This window comes from Diadema setosum, chromosome 1 (genome assembly GCF_964275005.1).
Source record: "Diadema setosum chromosome 1, eeDiaSeto1, whole genome shotgun sequence".
Classification (NCBI taxonomy): domain Eukaryota; kingdom Metazoa; phylum Echinodermata; class Echinoidea; order Diadematoida; family Diadematidae; genus Diadema; species Diadema setosum.
In genome coordinates, this window is record NC_092685.1 from 44755631 (window position 1) to 44774294 (window position 18664).

The 18664-nt window shown below is 37.8% G+C and overlaps 1 protein-coding gene across 1 annotated transcript in view; it reads right to left on the bottom strand.

Annotated features, from left to right (window-relative positions):
• Positions 1-10940: 10940 nt before the first annotated feature.
• The window catches only part of LOC140231066 (adenylosuccinate synthetase isozyme 1 A-like), a 37867-nt gene continuing 30143 nt past the window's right edge, over positions 10941-18664 (bottom strand). The window contains exons 5-12 of the mRNA XM_072311219.1: positions 17769-17876; positions 17159-17240; positions 16332-16458; positions 15787-15941; positions 15345-15469; positions 13096-13193; positions 12692-12841; positions 10941-11470 (exon numbers count right to left, since the gene is read on the bottom strand). Coding sequence (XP_072167320.1) covers positions 11418-11470; positions 12692-12841; positions 13096-13193; positions 15345-15469; positions 15787-15941; positions 16332-16458; positions 17159-17240; positions 17769-17876 — 898 coding nt within the window. The 3' untranslated portion in view covers positions 10941-11417. The remainder of the gene's footprint in view (positions 11471-12691; positions 12842-13095; positions 13194-15344; positions 15470-15786; positions 15942-16331; positions 16459-17158; positions 17241-17768; positions 17877-18664) is intronic.

Below are 18664 nucleotides of genomic sequence, written 5' to 3' on the forward strand. Positions count from 1 at the left end.
TTTGCCTTCTGAGATGCGTATGACACTCTTAACAGTTTCTCCCCAATATCTTTGGCATCTCCCTTAATTTCTCGTTTTCATGTTAGCATATTCCTAATACATACTAAGGTCACTTTTGTGGAGTTATGGACCTGCCAAATATTTTTGTTTTGTTTTGCTTTGTAATTTTGTTCTTAATGTTCATGGTGTGCTATTGGTGGTTGTTGTTTTTTTGTTGTTGCTTGTTCAATGTGCGAGCATTTCTTCTCTGGGTATTTCTGTTCTATGAAGGTTAAACTGATAGCCGTGGTACTTGCAGTGCATTCGGCACCGCATCACCTGTGCCAGTACTGCAATAAATGCTGTCCTGTTGTCACGGTAGCCCCAAGAAAATTCACACCTCAGCCTTCACCCTTCTGATTGGCATTCTCTTGCATTCAATGGCAACATAATTATGCTGTTTTGCCTACACAGGTTTTAGTAAGAAACAGACTTCATGGCTCACTCGTATCCATACCTGAGTGTACATTTTATGAAGGATGTTCATAGTGAGGCATTGAACCCTCTCCCCCCTTCCCCCTCCCCCTCCCTCCCCCCCCCCCCCCCCCCCCCCAATATGCAGGCTGGTAATTTTAAGTAAAGGTTCCAACTTATTATTATTACTTTCTTTTTGGCAGTATTTTGTACTGCTGTTTGCCAAAAATACTGCAGGTTTCATGGAAAATACTGTTTTTCACAAATTGTATTACTTCACTTGTCTATGGTAGGAAAGATAAGAATGCTGTTTTTCCACCAAAAATATGCCCTTTCAACCCTCAGAAAACATACTGCAAATCTGTTTATGAGCTTGACATCCCTAATTTAGGCATTTCAGCTTGCATTGAGTACAGTTCTCCCTGTTTGCATATACTATAACTGCCAGTTGCTACCAATATTTGGACAAGTGTGTGTTTGTTGGTCTTCTTTTCAAATCTTTGTACATTGTTTTGAATTTTTGCTTCAGTTTCCTTTTCATCTGGGTGTGGATATTGTTATGATGTAATCTTGATGTAATGGCACATGTGAGCTTGTTGAAGTACGCAGAAGAAGTTGTGGCAGCATTGTTTTAGCCTCTCGCAAAGGTAGTGCCACATTCTAGTGCAAACTTAAAAAAAAGAAAAAGAAAAAAAAAAGATAAATGAGGTAATACTGAAATGAATGGGTTTGTAGATACCTGGCACTACTATATCTTTCGATGTTGATTTGTAAAAAATTCCAATGTGTCATATGTGGCCAGATGTAAATTGAAGAGCTTAATTAGCACTATTTTTGTTGAGGGGTGGGGGTGACTGCACCTTTCAAATTCTGTACAGATATCCTTGTGTGTTGTGATGGAGGAATACCGTAATTCTTCATCGTCCTCCTGAATCTTTTCATTCAAAGTTGGATTTTGTCAATGCAGAGCTGTGATGAGCTGAAACTTTGTATATATAATGTGATGGATACTGGAGAAATGATTGTAATTTTGAGCTGACAGAACCTGGTGAGTTATTCTTTCCTGTATGCTGGATGCTGGCTAGTTTGTTGTGATCATTCTGTTGTTGTGTTGTAGTTAGCAAGTATTGGCAGGATGTCGGCTTTGATTCATTCTTTATGCAATGCAGGGCTTATGATCCATCGATGGGGAAAAGTTTCATCTCACTCCTAAATAACCGACTTTGTTCGATTGCTTTTGTTTGAGAAGGTCTCATTAACTCAATTATTACCATTGAAAAACATACTGTTTGAAGCGTCAATACTGTTTTAACCCTTTGTGTGCTTTGAGTGCTAATAGGCACAGAAAACCCATTTGCCGTGTACACACTGTCCAAAGTACCTGGCACAGACTGGTGGAATTTTATCGCAAATATTTGTCATCATTAAGTTGGCAACTCTGAATTTCACTGTATACTAGTACTTTAAAACCAGAAATGTTAGCATGCATGTTAATTTTTCAAATTTCACGAGAGCCAAGATTAGCAAAATTAAAATGCACATGGAAGTTCTTGTCTACACTGTAAAGCATTGGATGTAAGGGCAATTTGCAAAAAAAAAAAATCATGCTGCAAAGTGGCTCCAATTGCACAAGAATTTCATGTCGCAAATATTTCTTGCTTTACAGTATCTAATATTGTATAAAGGTTAGATGGAGTTGATTACATTCATTAAATCTGCTCAAAACTTGAAAGAAATCAACAAGAAAGTGGCAATTTGTGAGAAGGACTGGAACTGTAAAATTCTAATAAATTTTGCTAAGTAGAGAATCGATTATAATTTTTGCGAGGAAGAGTTAAAAAATTTTTTTTGAATGGAAACAAACAATTATATTTGAACAACAAGCAGCTCAATCAAAGGGGAATGTCTTTAGTCTACCTTGTCAAACAGTGACATTGAATAGTAAAACATGTAACGAGAAGAAAACAGTAAGATAACACCAAACCACAGAAATGTGCTTCTGGGATTCAATAACATAAAACTGATAGTACTTAAACTTTGACTGTGTGAACTTTGACTGCGTGAGAATGATCTGTGATAGAGGAGTAACGTTAGCTTTAATATGACAATATTCTTGGATGCGCTCTTAAGCTACTCAAACAACCAACTACAGTTTATTGTGTCTGGCATGTTTGTAGCATTTTAGCGCAAAGTTGGAGAGTTCATGCATGATAGAGCTGATAGTGCTGGTACCAATATTTGCACTAATATTCATTTCATTTTAATGTTCTTAACAGAAAATGGCATTATGTGAAATTCTGTGTTTGTCCAACTGTAATGCTGGCCTGGAATCATTAAAATCTAACTTTGTTTTATGCGAAAGCCGAGGGGTATTGACAATTTACAAATGATTACTTCAATTGTTTTTGTCATCTTCCTTGATATTTTTCCCCTGAACTTTGACTGCGTGAGAATGATTTGTGAGTCGTAGCAGCAAAGAAAGAACACATCTGAAGACATTTACTGATAAGATGATGCATGCTAATGAGTTTAATGAGCGTGATAATTAAAAGGATTTATGTAAACGCACCAACAGCCATCAAAGAGACAAACTGCATGAAATCCAGCGTAAAAACTGCTTTGGTAAATGATGCATTTGCGTGCCAAAGATTGCTTCTGAAAAAGAAAACACAAGTGCTATTACAATTTATTGTACAACTTGAAAAAGAAAGCAGTTGTTACTTATGATTTGTTTTACAAAGTGCAAAATATAGAATTGTGCATCCATATACATGTATTTTTTTTTTCCAAATTGTGGAACATGTCCTATGACAAGTGAATTGATTCCTGTTTGACAGGACCATTGTTGTTGGGTTTTTATTACGTGATACGGGCAAATTTATATAATCTCTGTTAATGCAATGTTTTCCAAAAGAGTTTGATTATTTATCAATGTTTTGAATGTTCATTTACATGTATTTTACTACAGAAATTAAAATGGTGTCAAAACATGGTGTTTATTGTAATTTGAGATCACACAAGTATTACTCATGAGTGAAGGTTGCGCCAAATGGCTGCTAGATAAACACTGTTGAACCAGAGAGGTAGGTTGCTGCGGTTTGCAGTCACCAAGTGTTCATGATAATACTAAAAAAATTATCTATTCTGCTATTCTTTCAAAAGACAATTTCATTGCTTTATTGTTTTAAGTTATGATTACCATTCATATCTTGTTTTGTCAGTGTCAAGAAGTTTCAATAGTTACGTTAACACACGGTTGCCAAACTTGAAGTTTAGGTCGAAAACTTAACTGTTGATGATTAGCTCCACTCGTACATTCACGATGCGGGTTCACAAGCGCACCTAAACTTTGTAAGGTACAAACTAACAAGGAATCCCCCTCAATGATTATACTGGAAGTGCAGAGCCTTTGTTATGACCTTATGCCATACAAAATAGTGCAGCTGGAGGTTGACCCTAATGTGAACAAGAAGTGAGGTTCACGCGAACTCACAAGCTCATTGGTTATTGTGTCCACACGGAGCAAAACTACGAGTGGGGACCCCCCCCCCCCCCCTCCTCCCCCGAGGCTCGTGGATAGGGCGTAAACCCTAAGATGTCTTATGGTTCTAATCATCAACTAAACTTTAAGATTGCTACCTTCCGATTGTGTCCACACGGTGCTAAACTACAAGCTAATCATCGAGAGTAAAGTTTTCGACCTAAACTTAAAGTTTAGGAACAACGTGTGACCCTAACTACCGGTAAAAAAAAAAAAAGTAATTCTGTTTTGTAAACTCACCTTACAAGTATTCAAGGAAACGTGTCAAGATAATACTGCTGTAGTGTGTGAGGAGATATTGCCTTGAGTGAAAATTAAAGTAAATATGTCAGTTGTTTGCACAAGGTGACCTCGATTTCTTGTCTCAATCCTGCAAGTTTAGCATGGGGCATTTAAAAAGGTAGACCTTTATCATCAGTACTTTCTGTTCTTGAAATTGGGTATACAAATGTACAAGTATAAGATTTAAATTTTGCATCCAGTAAAAAACAACAACAAACACACACACAACATAGTCAATGAATAATGTAAATTCTCTATGCATTTTGATGATGTTAAAACATACTTCTGCCAGTGATGAAGATATACATGTATGAGATTGAGTTTTTTGTTTGTTCTTTTAATCTGACAAGGGTGAACATTTGGAGGCAATAAGGTATTCCTTTTTTTAAGATTCATGTTTACTATGATATGCATCAGTTAATATCTTGTTTTGGTTTTGATCAAAGTTGGTGTTCTACTTTTTCTGAGCTCAGAAAGAGAGTGCTGTTGAATAAATAATACCTTGCCAATCAAAACGAGTGTTCCCGAGTCTTGAATAACCTTGTGAAGACTGACCACCATGGTGCAAGAGAATGTGATTTTCAAAGTGGAAGAGGGTGGATGGTCAACCTCAACACTGCCCCTCACCCCACCCCCCACCCCCACACACAAGTACACCTACACTAAACCCATATATACACACACACACACACTCACACACACATTCTTGTTTTCTGTTTGTAACAATCACGCTCCAGATAGTACTTCTGTGGTTGCCACATTGTACTCATTTTACATTTACAATGCAACATTATGCAAGATATTGTTTGTTTTTTTCATCATTTTGAAAGTTATAATGTTAGCTACATTTTGCTTGTTTATTTATCAAATAAAATGAAATCTCTTGTAATGATAAAGCTTATAAAACAAAAGCCAATACTGTCCAGAGATACGTGCAAAAGTGTTAATCAGAGCTGTATCATGTAAAAGTGTTTAAAACTGTACCTCCCTGGAAAGCCAGTTTTATCACTATTCCACATAATTCCGATAAAGAGAACAGATATGGAATAATCTTAAAGTATGTTTCTATTAATATATACATTGTCTATCAGATTAGTGCCTGGACATGCCCAGTTGAATAATTTTCATTTTTATTTAATTATTTTGGTGCAATTGCTATTCGCGCATCCCCCTGTCTTTACCATGTGTCACCTATCTTTGATAAGATGGCAAAAAGTAATTACAATCACCAACATAACACTGTATCTTCCTTTAGAAAGTGGCTAGTAATGATGCAATGAGACACAAGACAATTGTCTTCCTATCTGCCTAGCAGATCCACTTTGGTACATGCTTCAAATATCTTGGAGTGGTGGCATCGAACATGGGTTCGAAGGAAATAGTTGTGACTTCTTCCTTTGAACCTCCTGGGTTTATTCTCTGTTTGTGGCTAGCCAATCTGGTTGTTTCCAACAACCACATACAGTACCAACCACATACAGTACCAATCAAAATTAAATGAGAGGATGTTAACAAGAAATGCTCTCATTTCTAATTGGCAAGATGGTGAAAACTTCGAAACACCTAATTTGACAGAATATGCAGTTCTAAAGTTTGATAGAATTTTATGTGGTTGAATGAGTGTGTGCAGAGAAGGGATGTATATATGCCATATATTTCATGAATATTCACCTTCATAAACATAAGGATTGTGAGAATGCAGCAATACTAGTAGAACACATCAGTGAAAGTTTGAGGAAAATTGGACAATCGATGCAAAAGTTATGAATTTTTATAATTTTTGTGTTGGAACCGCTGGATGAGGAGACTACTAAGGCTCGTGATGTCATATGATTACAACAGTATGAAGAAAATGTAAAGAAAATTCAACATATTTTCACTTTTTTCGCATAATAAAAGAGCACTTGACTTGCCTCTTTCCAAAGGCAATGGGAATAATATTACCCATAACATATGTCAGTAACGAGTCAAGGGAATGTGTACTTTTTTCAAAAGCTGAAATTTTGTGAAATTCTCTTTATATTTTCCTTATATTGTTGTACGCATGTGACATCATACACTGCAGTAGTCTTCTCATCCAGCGGTGACTGCACAAAAACTTCAAAAAAAGAAAAAAAAAAAAGATGGGAAAGTTTTGCACTTGCACAATAACTCTGAACATCAATCACAATACTTTGTCCCCTTATTAAAAAAGAATAAAAATATGAACAGTTTGAATAACAAATCTGTGTGTAAGTGTCTGAAGACTGAGATAAGTTTGAAGAATCAAATAAGTCTCTGAACACCGGACACACACACATACACGCACCACCACTACACTTGGACAAACAACACTTTTTAAACTGGAAATTGTTCAATCTTGGCATAAAATCACCACCAATCAAACAAACCTCCACATCACACATTATTCAGGGTGCACTGGAAACCTGGTATGAAGAGGCCCTTTGGGTAGGCAACTTTGTTCTTGGTATTTTGTATTTGTTATTTATCAGCTACCAAGAACAATACAAAGCAAGAAAATCTGTTCTTTCATGACCATCAGAATGAGAGTGTTATATCAAATATTCTGTTAAATGTACGACCTTCTTATAACCAGGTTTCCACTGTAAAATGCATACAAATATAAGGTGAGACTCGACTTCCATATCACCATATCATTACAAGATGCTTTCTCATTTTATTCCTTTAAATCCAGCGATTTACAATAAAATTTGAACAACTTAATCGACAAAAGCAGAAACCAGCATCCACACCACCGCATGTATGAAGGTCACAAATAATCATACACATCGTTTAAAATCACACACCAATTTGTACAATAAAATCTACTCAGGAAGACAAAAAAGTGGTTTATAGAAATATAGTTTTTTTTCTCCCTTCCTCTGTATTATTATTCCTTTTTGTCTTACTGATTGGAAGTGTGATTTCATACTTTTACAATATTTTGCACTAATTTCTTGTTACTTTTTCCCCATCATCCTTCCCTTCTCAATATACAGAACTTTGAGGTCATAAGGTCAAAGCTTGAAAGCACGATAAACAGTCGGAGTAGTATCATGATGTAGTACGACTAATTCAAGCTACGGTACTTTAGTCTGCACATATAGTCAGCAATCCGGGCAAAGTTCTACGTTTGTGCGTTGCATGCAGTGTCGTTGCTTTCATCCAATCATGCTGGACTGGAGTTTTTCTTGCTATGGCCAAAGCACCCATTACAGGCTGGCTGGACTATCGTATCTTCTGCACCAATCTGCAATATATATTGTACAAATGTGTCGTCCTTATATACAAAGTCAATTGCTATTTTACATACATCGTTAAAATGTCACAAGCATGAAACATCTAAACTGACTGAACACAGGAATCATTTTCCTGAGGCACATTCAGTCTATGGGACACACACACTCTTCCTAATCTCACTTCAAAATCAAATGCAAGTATCTAACTGCACCCTTTAATCTGCTATGATAATGGGATTAAAAGAAAAAAAAAACAGAAACAGGGTATAAGATAATCATGGTAACTCACTTCCTACACCTTACATACATGCCGAAATAATACCACGGACAAACCAGTGACATCACAGATTACATATACCAGAACGAAAAGTAGTCAACATATATGATGTTGAAACCGAAAAATAAATACATGAATACAATCCTACAACACCACAATGATATACAATTTTTATCCTCATTTATGTTTATAATTTCCAAAGAGGTGAAGGTGCATCCAAAAGGAAAATCCATTAGTTTTTCCGTCAATAATGAAGTTAATGCATAATATGTTCAGATAGATAAGTATTTCCAGTGCAATCTTTCCTACCCAACAGAGCCATTTTTCAAGAACGCTCATATACTGTAAACGCAAAAATGTTTGCAGTACATTAACTTTCACGTATTTTGCGCTACTGTAGGCTGGCATGACTTCTAAAACCCATGAAAATCTCTTCACAAGTTTCTCTGCACATTTTGAACAGGTTGGTAATTGTGCAGCACAAATTCAAGAACCTGCAAATACGATTTCAAGTGACTCAGCGCGAAAAATTGATCGCGCAAAAATATTGACGCTTACAGTACTTGATGTTGCCATCTCATTATGAACCCCACAAAAAAAAAGGCAAAAACAACAACAAAACTCAAAAATTCAAACAGAAAATTTTTCAGCAAAAATTTCTTTCCAACGTCATAGTTCATGAGGTTAAAGTGCCTCTGAGGATTGCATAAATCTCTGCTAATATCTATTTGATAAATTCATGGAATTGAACAAATCAGCTTTGGATAATGTGTGCACGAGAAACAGTGGGACTATTATTGTATGTATAGTATTTGTTTCATACATAATCAAAAGACATCTGCCTAGGTAATTTGCAGCCCTTTTGTCACATCTGAACTGTTTCAGATTTTCTGCTTCGCTCCTGAACAAAGATACGGGCACGCATCACTCTCTAACAAATATATCAAGGAAACATACCTGTGTTGTAATGCTTTGCAAAGAACCAGTCACACATTACACAGACACACTATGGAAACCAAGTTGATGTGATGAAAAAACAAGAGCGACGACATGCTCAGAGCGGGTATACACGACTAAGTGCATGAACAATGTAAACTGGTGGATGGCCAGTTTTGCTCTGCAGTTGGTACATTGATGCAAACATGATGCAAATAATCTGCTTAAATCGCTGAAAAGATTCATCTGATTGGAATATCAACGGGGTAAAAGTTCATTTTGTCACAATCAGTTGCAAATTACCCGTTCCAGCTATGCCGGCTAGTGGGAAGACAACTCTCTCTCACAGCATTCCATCTGAAGAAGCCTACAGATCCAGCAGGCCAAAGTTTCATCAAGAAGAGGTAATTTGCAACTGATTGCGACAGAATGAACTTTTACCCAAATAATCTGCTTGATGAACTACACTATTACATGTCTTCCATTTCCCTGATTATGTGATTTGATATCATCATCATATTCTTATATTACTTTAAATAGAAACACTGATTAGAAAGGGGACAGTACAGTTGGAAGATCATGCTACTGTAATACTCTGCTAATCCTTTGTGTGCTTTGAGTGACAATTCCCACAAAAAATGCAAAAAATTCCCCCCCCCAAAAAAAAAAAAAAATAGCTGTCTAAAGTCCCAGGCACACAAAGGGTTAAACAGAACAATGTGATACAGGATATTGCTCAGGACAGGATGGTCCTGGGTTTGAGTCCACCGTGAAGTATGCAAGCACCCTTAGACAAATCGTATCACCTAATTTTGCCCTCTTGAACGAGGTGTAAAATGGGTTCCGGGCAATGGGGGGTAATGAATGAAAACGGCATGGAAATCCGGGTGCTCACCTTAAAGAAGCTATCCTGGGGAAAATAAAATGATGAAATCACTTGCAACTGATTTTTATGTAACAACGATAGAGAGGGCTTCACACAAATTTGCCTTGAACCAGACAAACCTGTGAGTGATACGCAATTACATTATTATAAAAATCCTGGTGGTGTTCATAAATAAGACCTATTACCTCCATTTCGTGTGTAATGCCCACCATGTGGAAACGGATGACTGTATGGTGATATAGCTAAGTTTGTGCCTTCAACTTTTCAACCCCTACAATGCAATGTCTACATAAGTCTCTTGCTGCTTGTTGATGCCACTGCACCAAGTTCTGATTTCGCTGTAGAGGAAATGGATTTCTCTTTGCTGTGGAAATGATCTATGTAGCAAGTAATGTCAGAGAGAAGGTAAAAATGATCACATCCTTGATTAACCTAACAGAAAATAAAGAATATGAATAAACTTTGGTACTATTGAGACTTGCTGCAAACTCTAATACACCTGCAAGTCAATATTTCTTCACATGTCAAACACTAAACAAAACAAAATGTATGAACAGACTGCTTTCATTTTTTTTTTTTTTTGCATGACAAATTTGTTTCTGTTTTCATGAAATGCAATTGCATCAGTTTCCTACAAAATGCATGTCCATGACATCTAAATAAGTTGGTGACACACTGGTGTTCATTTTCACAGCAAATAGTGGTATCTCAAGCACACAAAACTGCACGCAAACATGACACTACAGCTCATGAACTATTTGCATCTTACAAACTTTGACCACTAAAAAAAAAAAATATATAAAATAAAAGAGAATAAGACGAACACTGGGTATAAAAAAGTACCCACGGATTCCTGAGCAACACAGTTTGAATTAAGTACAAAAATAATTCGATCGAAATCCACAACGCGGTGAATATGCATTCCTCATTAAAGCCAAAGCATTCTGTCCCATTCTCCAAAAAGGGGAATGAATTATGGTAGAATCACCACACAGATTATACCACATCATAACGAGATAGCAGACATAGCAGCTGACTGTGTAGAGGGAAGAATGATGTAAAAGAATGTCAGAAAACTGGTTCATCATGGAGGTGAAAAAAAATACGACCTAGTGAGACACTATCTTTCCTTTACTATCGTTGTATTAACTCCTACCATTTACAATGGTAGATTTAAATAAATCTATACAAAACCTTACAAAAGAAAAGAGATGAGTATTACAAGTCTTCAAGCCTCTCTAACTATTTCAAAAAAACGTAAGGTAACAAAATTTTACGCACACAATGTTGGCAAACTACAAGACGGGGAGACACGATAGTAATGATGCTATGCAGCATGAGTGGGGAAACATTTAAATTTGTGCTAGTGGGGTACAAACATCGCCTCTTCAAAACCACAGTTAGGATGTGAATAAAGTTAGGGTTAAAACACCTGGAGTATCAAAAACAATGGCCGATCATCAATTTACAAGCTGCGGATATAAAAGGTAGATAACCGGACTTTATAGTGGGTACATCTCTAATTCTACTACACGAGGAGCGAGTGGTTGTAAACTACATTCGTGAAGACGGCCTTCGGGTGTGGCACCTCCCTGCGTCATCCAAGCGTTTTCTCTGAATGCTACATCAATGCAGCCTTCCTGATCTCACAAAGTGTTTGCAGTGTAGCACACAGCTTACAAACAGACAATGATGATGCACTTCTTTTTTTTTTCTGTCATCTGCTGCATCATCTTAACCTTGTTGCTCCAACGTGTCGATGTGACGGGTCTTCCCCGTGATCCTTGTCTGTCAAGCCTCTGCCTAGAAGAGCTTGATTATTGAGTCTCTGCTCTTCCCAACTCCGACCCACTTGACTGTGGAGGTGAACGGCGGTGAGAAAAGACAAGAAGTTACAACGTGGAGACAATGAAATGAAATCAATCGATGTTAAGGATGTGCATACATAGCTGGTAGCAGTGATTCATACGGCAATAAACGGGAGATGGTGAGGCTTCCCACAGCTGCCCAACTTAAATTCACACCACCTTTCGGTTAGGCTATGACAACTAGATTGTTTTTCAGATCTTCTTACATCTTTGTGGAGTATTTGCACTGCCTTGCTTTGCTGTGATATAGAATGACCATAACAAAACAAAAACTAGCCAAGAAAGAAAAAATGAAGTGGGCACTGTTCACTCTCGACCACATTCTGAGGCAAAAGTTTCAAAACATACTTCATCAATGAGTTTTCCACTTCCCTTATTCAGTTTCTATAATGGAGGAAAAAGAAAAACCCAGAACAAACGAGTTCATGTGACATCAATAGTTAATCAAGCTAGTGCACTTCAACTATCTAAAGTAGTGACCGCTAATTTGCTCTGTATAAAGATGCTAATGTTATACTGGACATACCACATCACATATGGGTATGTCCTTCCCTTCTCTTGAGATGAAAGCAAGATAACTATTATAAGAAAATGGCATGAGTATGTGACAGACTGCAAGTTTCACAACAATTTACAAGCTCTTCCAGTTTGCATGTGACATGGAATCACAATACATTTTATGAATACTCTGAAACCAGAAATTTTCATGTGCATAAAACTTCAGCAAATTTTTGAGAGGAGCCAAGATTTGTGGAAGCAAAATGAATTTAATGTCATATCCACTGTTGAAAAGACATTGGATGGAAATGGCAGAATTCATCAAAATCTGCACAAAATCAGGATAAAATGAACAAAAATGTTGAATTTGAAAGAGAAACAGGAACTTTAATCTTTTAAACAGAGTTGCGAATTTTTAGAATCAATTACGAAGTTAGCAATTTAGAGGCTTTTGAAAATTTTGTAACCGAAACCAAAACCTATATGAACATCAAGGGTTCGAATGAAAGAGCATTTTCACTGTACCCTATGACACACCAACACTGAATAATAAAAATCATGATAAAAACGACACAACAAACAACAGATAAACAGTTTATGCGACTTCATAGGTGAGTTTATAATGGAGCTGTTTTGATTCATTTGATCGATCCCTTCCTACAATTTTGTACTTGGCCAAGGGACAGGGACAGGCATTCTCATCAAGCTTACTTGGCACTCCAATCAGCTCCTCTGCTTTCCGCACGTAGTTCTGAGCAGCCTCGGGAAGATCCTCGAATCGCCGAGCGTTGGCCGTACACGACTTCCATCCTGGCATCGTCACGTATTCGACGTCAACCTCCTTCAGGACATCTTGGCGAGCTGTTGTTTGTGTTCAAGCAAACACACACACACACACACACAAAAGAAAAATGGCATCATTACTTAGCATGCATGTTTCAAAAATTAACAATTTAAAGGACTTCAAAGAGTTTTTGTGAGTAAAAAGGTTTCAATGACATTTGACTAAAATCACTTGCCAAAGACAAAAGGAAGTTGCAATTTTCTTTGAGCAGTTGAAAGTTTTTCTGCCAGTCTTAACTACCTGATGCAAGTAACACATCTCGCTTTCTCACCTGGGAAGGATTCTAGTGGTTCTCCATTGAGGACATACTTGACCCCAATCTTGATCTCATCAAAGATGTCCAAGATGTCCAACTTGGTCATGGCCAACCTGAGCAGGGACATTAAATGAAGAAAAAAAATGAATATGGTCAAATTGTTTCTAAACACTGTAAAAGTGGATATTTTTGTGCGACTAATTTTTCGCGCTCGGCCGGGTAAGAAGAGTTTTGCGTGTTTTTAATTCTGCGGAATGAAGACATCAACTACTAGGACATATGGCACACAAAAATATTTGCGTGTGCGAAATGCGCAAAAATGTCAACACAGTAAATGAAATATAAAAATGATACGTTTGCATATCTCATCTGTAACAATGCCAGACAACGTTCTGTGCTTTCATTGCAAGATACAATTTATGCTTGTTTTGCAAAGGACAAGTACAACATGGGGTTGGACAGTGTGTCACTAAGTGAAATTTTTTATTGTTTTGATTAATCAATGACATATATATATATATATATATATATATATATATACAGTTAAACTCGCCTAAGTCGACATCGCATATGTCGAATAATCGCGCAAGTCGATGATTTTAAAAAGTCCCGATTTTTCCCCATTGACTTACGTGTGTTTATTCACTCACAAGTCGAATTTTATAAGTCGAATACTCGCCTAAGTCGATGAAATTCCAAGAACACTTTCACGAAAAAACCATTACATTCACTGTGCCTAAGTCGAATAAGATTTCATTGTGCAATAAATCACTGTCAAAATCACGAGACGCCAGTTTTTGTTTACATAAGAACTAGCCCGACCAGACAGGTGACAAAAAAAAATTATCTAAAGTATCAAAATTCAAAGCGATCGCATGTGATTGTTGATCTCTCTTCGTGTTTGGAGGTCCGCTGGTACTGCCCTGTCGCGCCAGCGCTACGTACGTACAGCGACTAGGCTGTGTATAGTTGTGCGTACAGCGACTGGGCTGTGTATAGACTGTGTATGTTTGCAGTCTGCGCTGTGCAGTGGATGGATGAAGCTGCTGAGTTTTCAAAGCAGAAAGTAGGGGAAAAGTTTCTACGGGCACGGGTAAATCAGAATTACACCTCTACATGCATTTCAAGCCACGGTATGGTAAACTGCAATCAATCACTGCTCAAGTTCGTTCATATTCACTTCCCCAAGGTTTAACAAGGGTGTAAAGTAATCGGACCTGTGCCAATACTAATGCACTGTCCATGCAAAGTTAGCCGCGGCCCTGCCGGGCGACCCGTGCTGCGGCACACCTCTCCAGCTCTCGACTCCAGAGTAGACAACATGTACATTTATTCATAATGTACGTGTGGTGTAACTGTTGTTAAGTCGATTTTTTTTTCGACTTACGCACAAGTCGAAAATAGCCTAAGTCGATGTGTTTTGCTCAGTCCCGAGAAGATCGACTTATGCGAGTTTAACTGTATATATATACAAACAATTTTCTCGGTAAATACGTTCATTATAAAGACATGTGCACACCGGTAGGTTTCAAAAGATATCACAAACAGGCTCTGCCTGCACTCACATCTGCTTGTGGTGTCTTTCTATGCCTAAAAAATAATCAGTAACATTCTGCTTTTATCACATGCTCTAAATGGAAGGCAACAATGCCTTTGTATTAATTTTGAAAGAAGTCATTCTTAAAAATTTTTTTAAGGGGGCTGTGGTGTAAAATGTTTAAGTAGACAAATATTTCATTATCTTCAGTTGCTTCAAAAAATCTGGACATCTATTGGTTTTATGCAGTTAGTAGACTTCCTGAAAGCAATTTCCTTCTTGTAATCAATCTTCTTCAGTGCACACTACCAGGCTCTAACAGCTGCAACAGGAAGTGAGCTGTGATTGTGGGAATGACAAGGCGTGAAAAAAAGGCAAATTGAAGCTGAGATTTCATTTGGGTTTAAAAGGTTTATATAAACAAGTAATCAACGCAATCATCGTTAAGTGTTCAAATGATGTGTGAGATCGTATCAGGGCAATTACACCCCCCCCCCCCCCCCCCCGAGGGCAATTAGCCCCCGGATAATTACTGGTTAGTGATAAGTTGAGAGTAGGGATTAGGGTAAGGGTTAGGTTTAGGGTTAGAGTTTGGGTTAGAGTTAGGATTAGGTTGAGGATTACGATTAGGGCTAGGGTCAAGGGAAGGGTTCAGGGTAATTGCCCATGGTGACCTGGGTGAGACAGCAGCACTGCTCATTATTACACTCGTCCATCCTCCACTTACGCCGAGAATCCATTGATCATGTTGACGTATTTCAGTAGGACCACGTCCAGCCATCCGCACCGCCTCCTGCGCTTCGTCGTCACGCCAAACTCCTGGCCCGTCGTCTGGAGGAGGTCTCCGATCTCCTGCAGGCAACACAAAGAGATGAAAACTGTGTTAGTAGACAGGTGGTGATACCAAACATCTGGGAGTACAGCATGTAGCAGTCAAACTATTTCAAGAGCGCTTTCCCAAGGTCTTATCTTTGAGGTCACTTCATACATATTCATAAGGGCTAACTCCTTACTATTGACAAGATTACATAACGCACTCACTGACACTTAATCTCTTCTTTTCTCAAAGGGAAGCCAATTACAACTAAACTGTTTTTGCAGACAAATACACTCATTCTTTTTAGACTGATTAGACAATTAATTATGCTCCAGGTGGTTTGGAACCTTACATTTAGTAGCTCAGTTGGGAAAGCACCGTCGCCCACTCGTGTGGTGTAGGCCTTGAAGACACCATACACCTCTCCGATGCTGCGCGGTGGCACCCCAAGTCCTGTACAGACGCCCCCTATTGAGCAGTTTGATGATGTCACATATGGATACGTTCCTGTTGGGGAAAGGTTAATAACATATTGGAATTCATACCGATGCTGCAATTGAACATGAAACCTTTGTCACAATCTAATCTTCCGACATTGATTTAAACACAAAGATATAAAAAATATTTGACATCAAATGAATAGTACCCTTTACAAAATTGTCTGGATATAATGTATGGAAATACCACAGTAATACAGTATATCAAAGAAGTTCACAAACAAATTCTGTACTCATGCAATGAACATCAACAAGCCTGGAGAATAGTTAACACACAGATTTGTATCATTTCAATTTCCAAATTCTTATAACATCATCAATTTAGCAAATCTTGGCATTGTTTACCCTTACCCCCACCTCCCCCTCCCCCCAAAAAAGAGAAACAAATGGTAAAACTCACCAAAGTCTATATCAAGCATTGTTGCATTGGCGCCCTCTACCAGGATGCGTTTGCCAGGTTCCCTGAGCATGGAGTCCATGAAATACACTGTGTCACATACCATGGACTTGATCTTTTCTTTGTACACCTATGGTGGTCAAAAAAGGGAACAAAAACAAAAACAAAAACAAAATTAAAAGTAATTAACATATTGAGAACAAATGTATATGTAAACAACTCTCCATATTATCTATGCAAACTGAATAACAAAGTACAGAATTACTCTATCATATCCACCCACATCCTACCCTGCAAGTTTGAGTGGCATCCTTGAATAGATGATTCGCTTCAGATAACATTAGATCTACTTATTGATGAAATAGGTATGAAATAGGTATGAAAATAAAATGACTCATATAAAGAGAAAAATCAACACATATTCAATCTGTCTTCTACCTGCATTAACATGTGATAATACAGGAGGCAACATATCCACAATTACCTACTATCATAAAAAGACAATTGATAATATTGATAATCATACAATAGATTACAAGAGGAGGAACAAGAATGGGAAGAGAAACAGATATGGGAAGAAAAGGTAGAAGAGGAAGAGGAGGAGGAGTAAGATGGAGATGATGAGGGAGAGGAGGATTAAGGAGAGGAAGAAAATTGTTTACAATAAAACACAGAAGACTGGTATATCATAACTACTTTTCTAAGAGTGTGAAACATTCACACTGGATGATTCATATCTTTTTATCATCAGGCATTAAAGCTTGAGACCGTATCAGCTGATTTGGCAGACATTCTAACATGACGGACCTGTGTCAGGGAACCACACCCACCTTGTACTTCTGAAGCTCAGCCTCCTCATCTACCTCAAGCTGTGGAAAGAGCTTTTTGTGTATCCTGACCAATGTGCGGAACCTATTTGAAAAAAGAAGAAGAAGAAGAAGAAGAAACAAACAAAAGGCATATTTGTCAATCTGTCTATCTATCAATCATACATAGCTGACAGTAGCGGCTGGTATTCAAGGACATTTTAATTTGCTACAATGATATGAGCTTATGGAACAATTCCCATTTTTTTTTTCATCAATGTTTTCAGCCTGTCTGGCTCTGTCTTGTAATGCAGAGCATACCCCCCTCCCCCCCCCCCCCCCTCCCACTCATGCTGTCTGCTACAGAACTCTGTATGATATTACACGGGACAATGTCCTCACTGCTGGTGATGGCAGTAACATACAAACATCAAAGACTAGCATTAACACCGCCAGAAATGTATCTGAGATAGGGAGAAGGAGTTCCACATCAGATAGAGCAGCATCTGCAAAGCGGCTAGTCTACTCTCCAGGTGCTTTTCTCATTAAAGCCTACTCTGGGGTGTGACATGTCCCCTCCCATATTATGTACACATGTTATTTGAACCTGGATGCTTGATGAAATAGGTCTTACTTGTCCGAGAAGATCTCGAAGTCTCCCATGAGGTCACAGACCCGTAGGCCAGTCCTGCTGGCCTTGCAGGAGTAGGTTGGACCAATGCCCTTCTTGGTGGTGCCAAGACTGAAAACAAAACAAAACAAAAAAAAAAAAATGCATAAAAATTAGTAAAAATAATGAAAAAAAGACCAAGAGGCTTGAAAAAAAAAGAAAACTGGATATTTCTTGACTGCACGAGTGAAGGGTAAAGGATATCAAAAGAATGAGCAAAGGGCAAAATGTCAAGCACATACCAACATACATACAATGCACACACACACACACACACACACACACACACACACACACAACATGGACATTTATACGCAAAGGCAAAGATTTGCATGCTAACCGTTAACATAATTTGTTCCAATCTGATAAACATTGACTGAGATGTGGTCATAAGAGAAGTAAAACTAGTGGACATTAATAGCATCATTGATCATGTGATAATTACTGCAAAACTTTCACTCCTTATTCAGTGTGACCACGACATCAAAATCTTTACTCCAGTACATTCTACCCATTGACGACAACAGGAAATTCAACGACTAGTTTCCATTTTCTGCACATAAAAACCCTAGAGTAATTGAGCTGTTAAGCTGTGTCACATGCTGAAAGGGATGATATAGCTTGGTTGAAATGGGGCTTCAGGTTTTCAACTTTGGGGGAGATAATGAGAAACCTGTTATGAAACATAAAGAGCATACAATTCTATGAGAGATCAGCTGTAAAGTTTATGTGATGAAAATTGGTTTTGAAATTGCTGAGATATCCAGAAACAAAGAGGTCCTAATAAAGATGGGTCTCACCTTTTACTAGGACCACACTGTTTTACTTAGTTTTTGGATAGTTTAGCCATTTCAAAACAG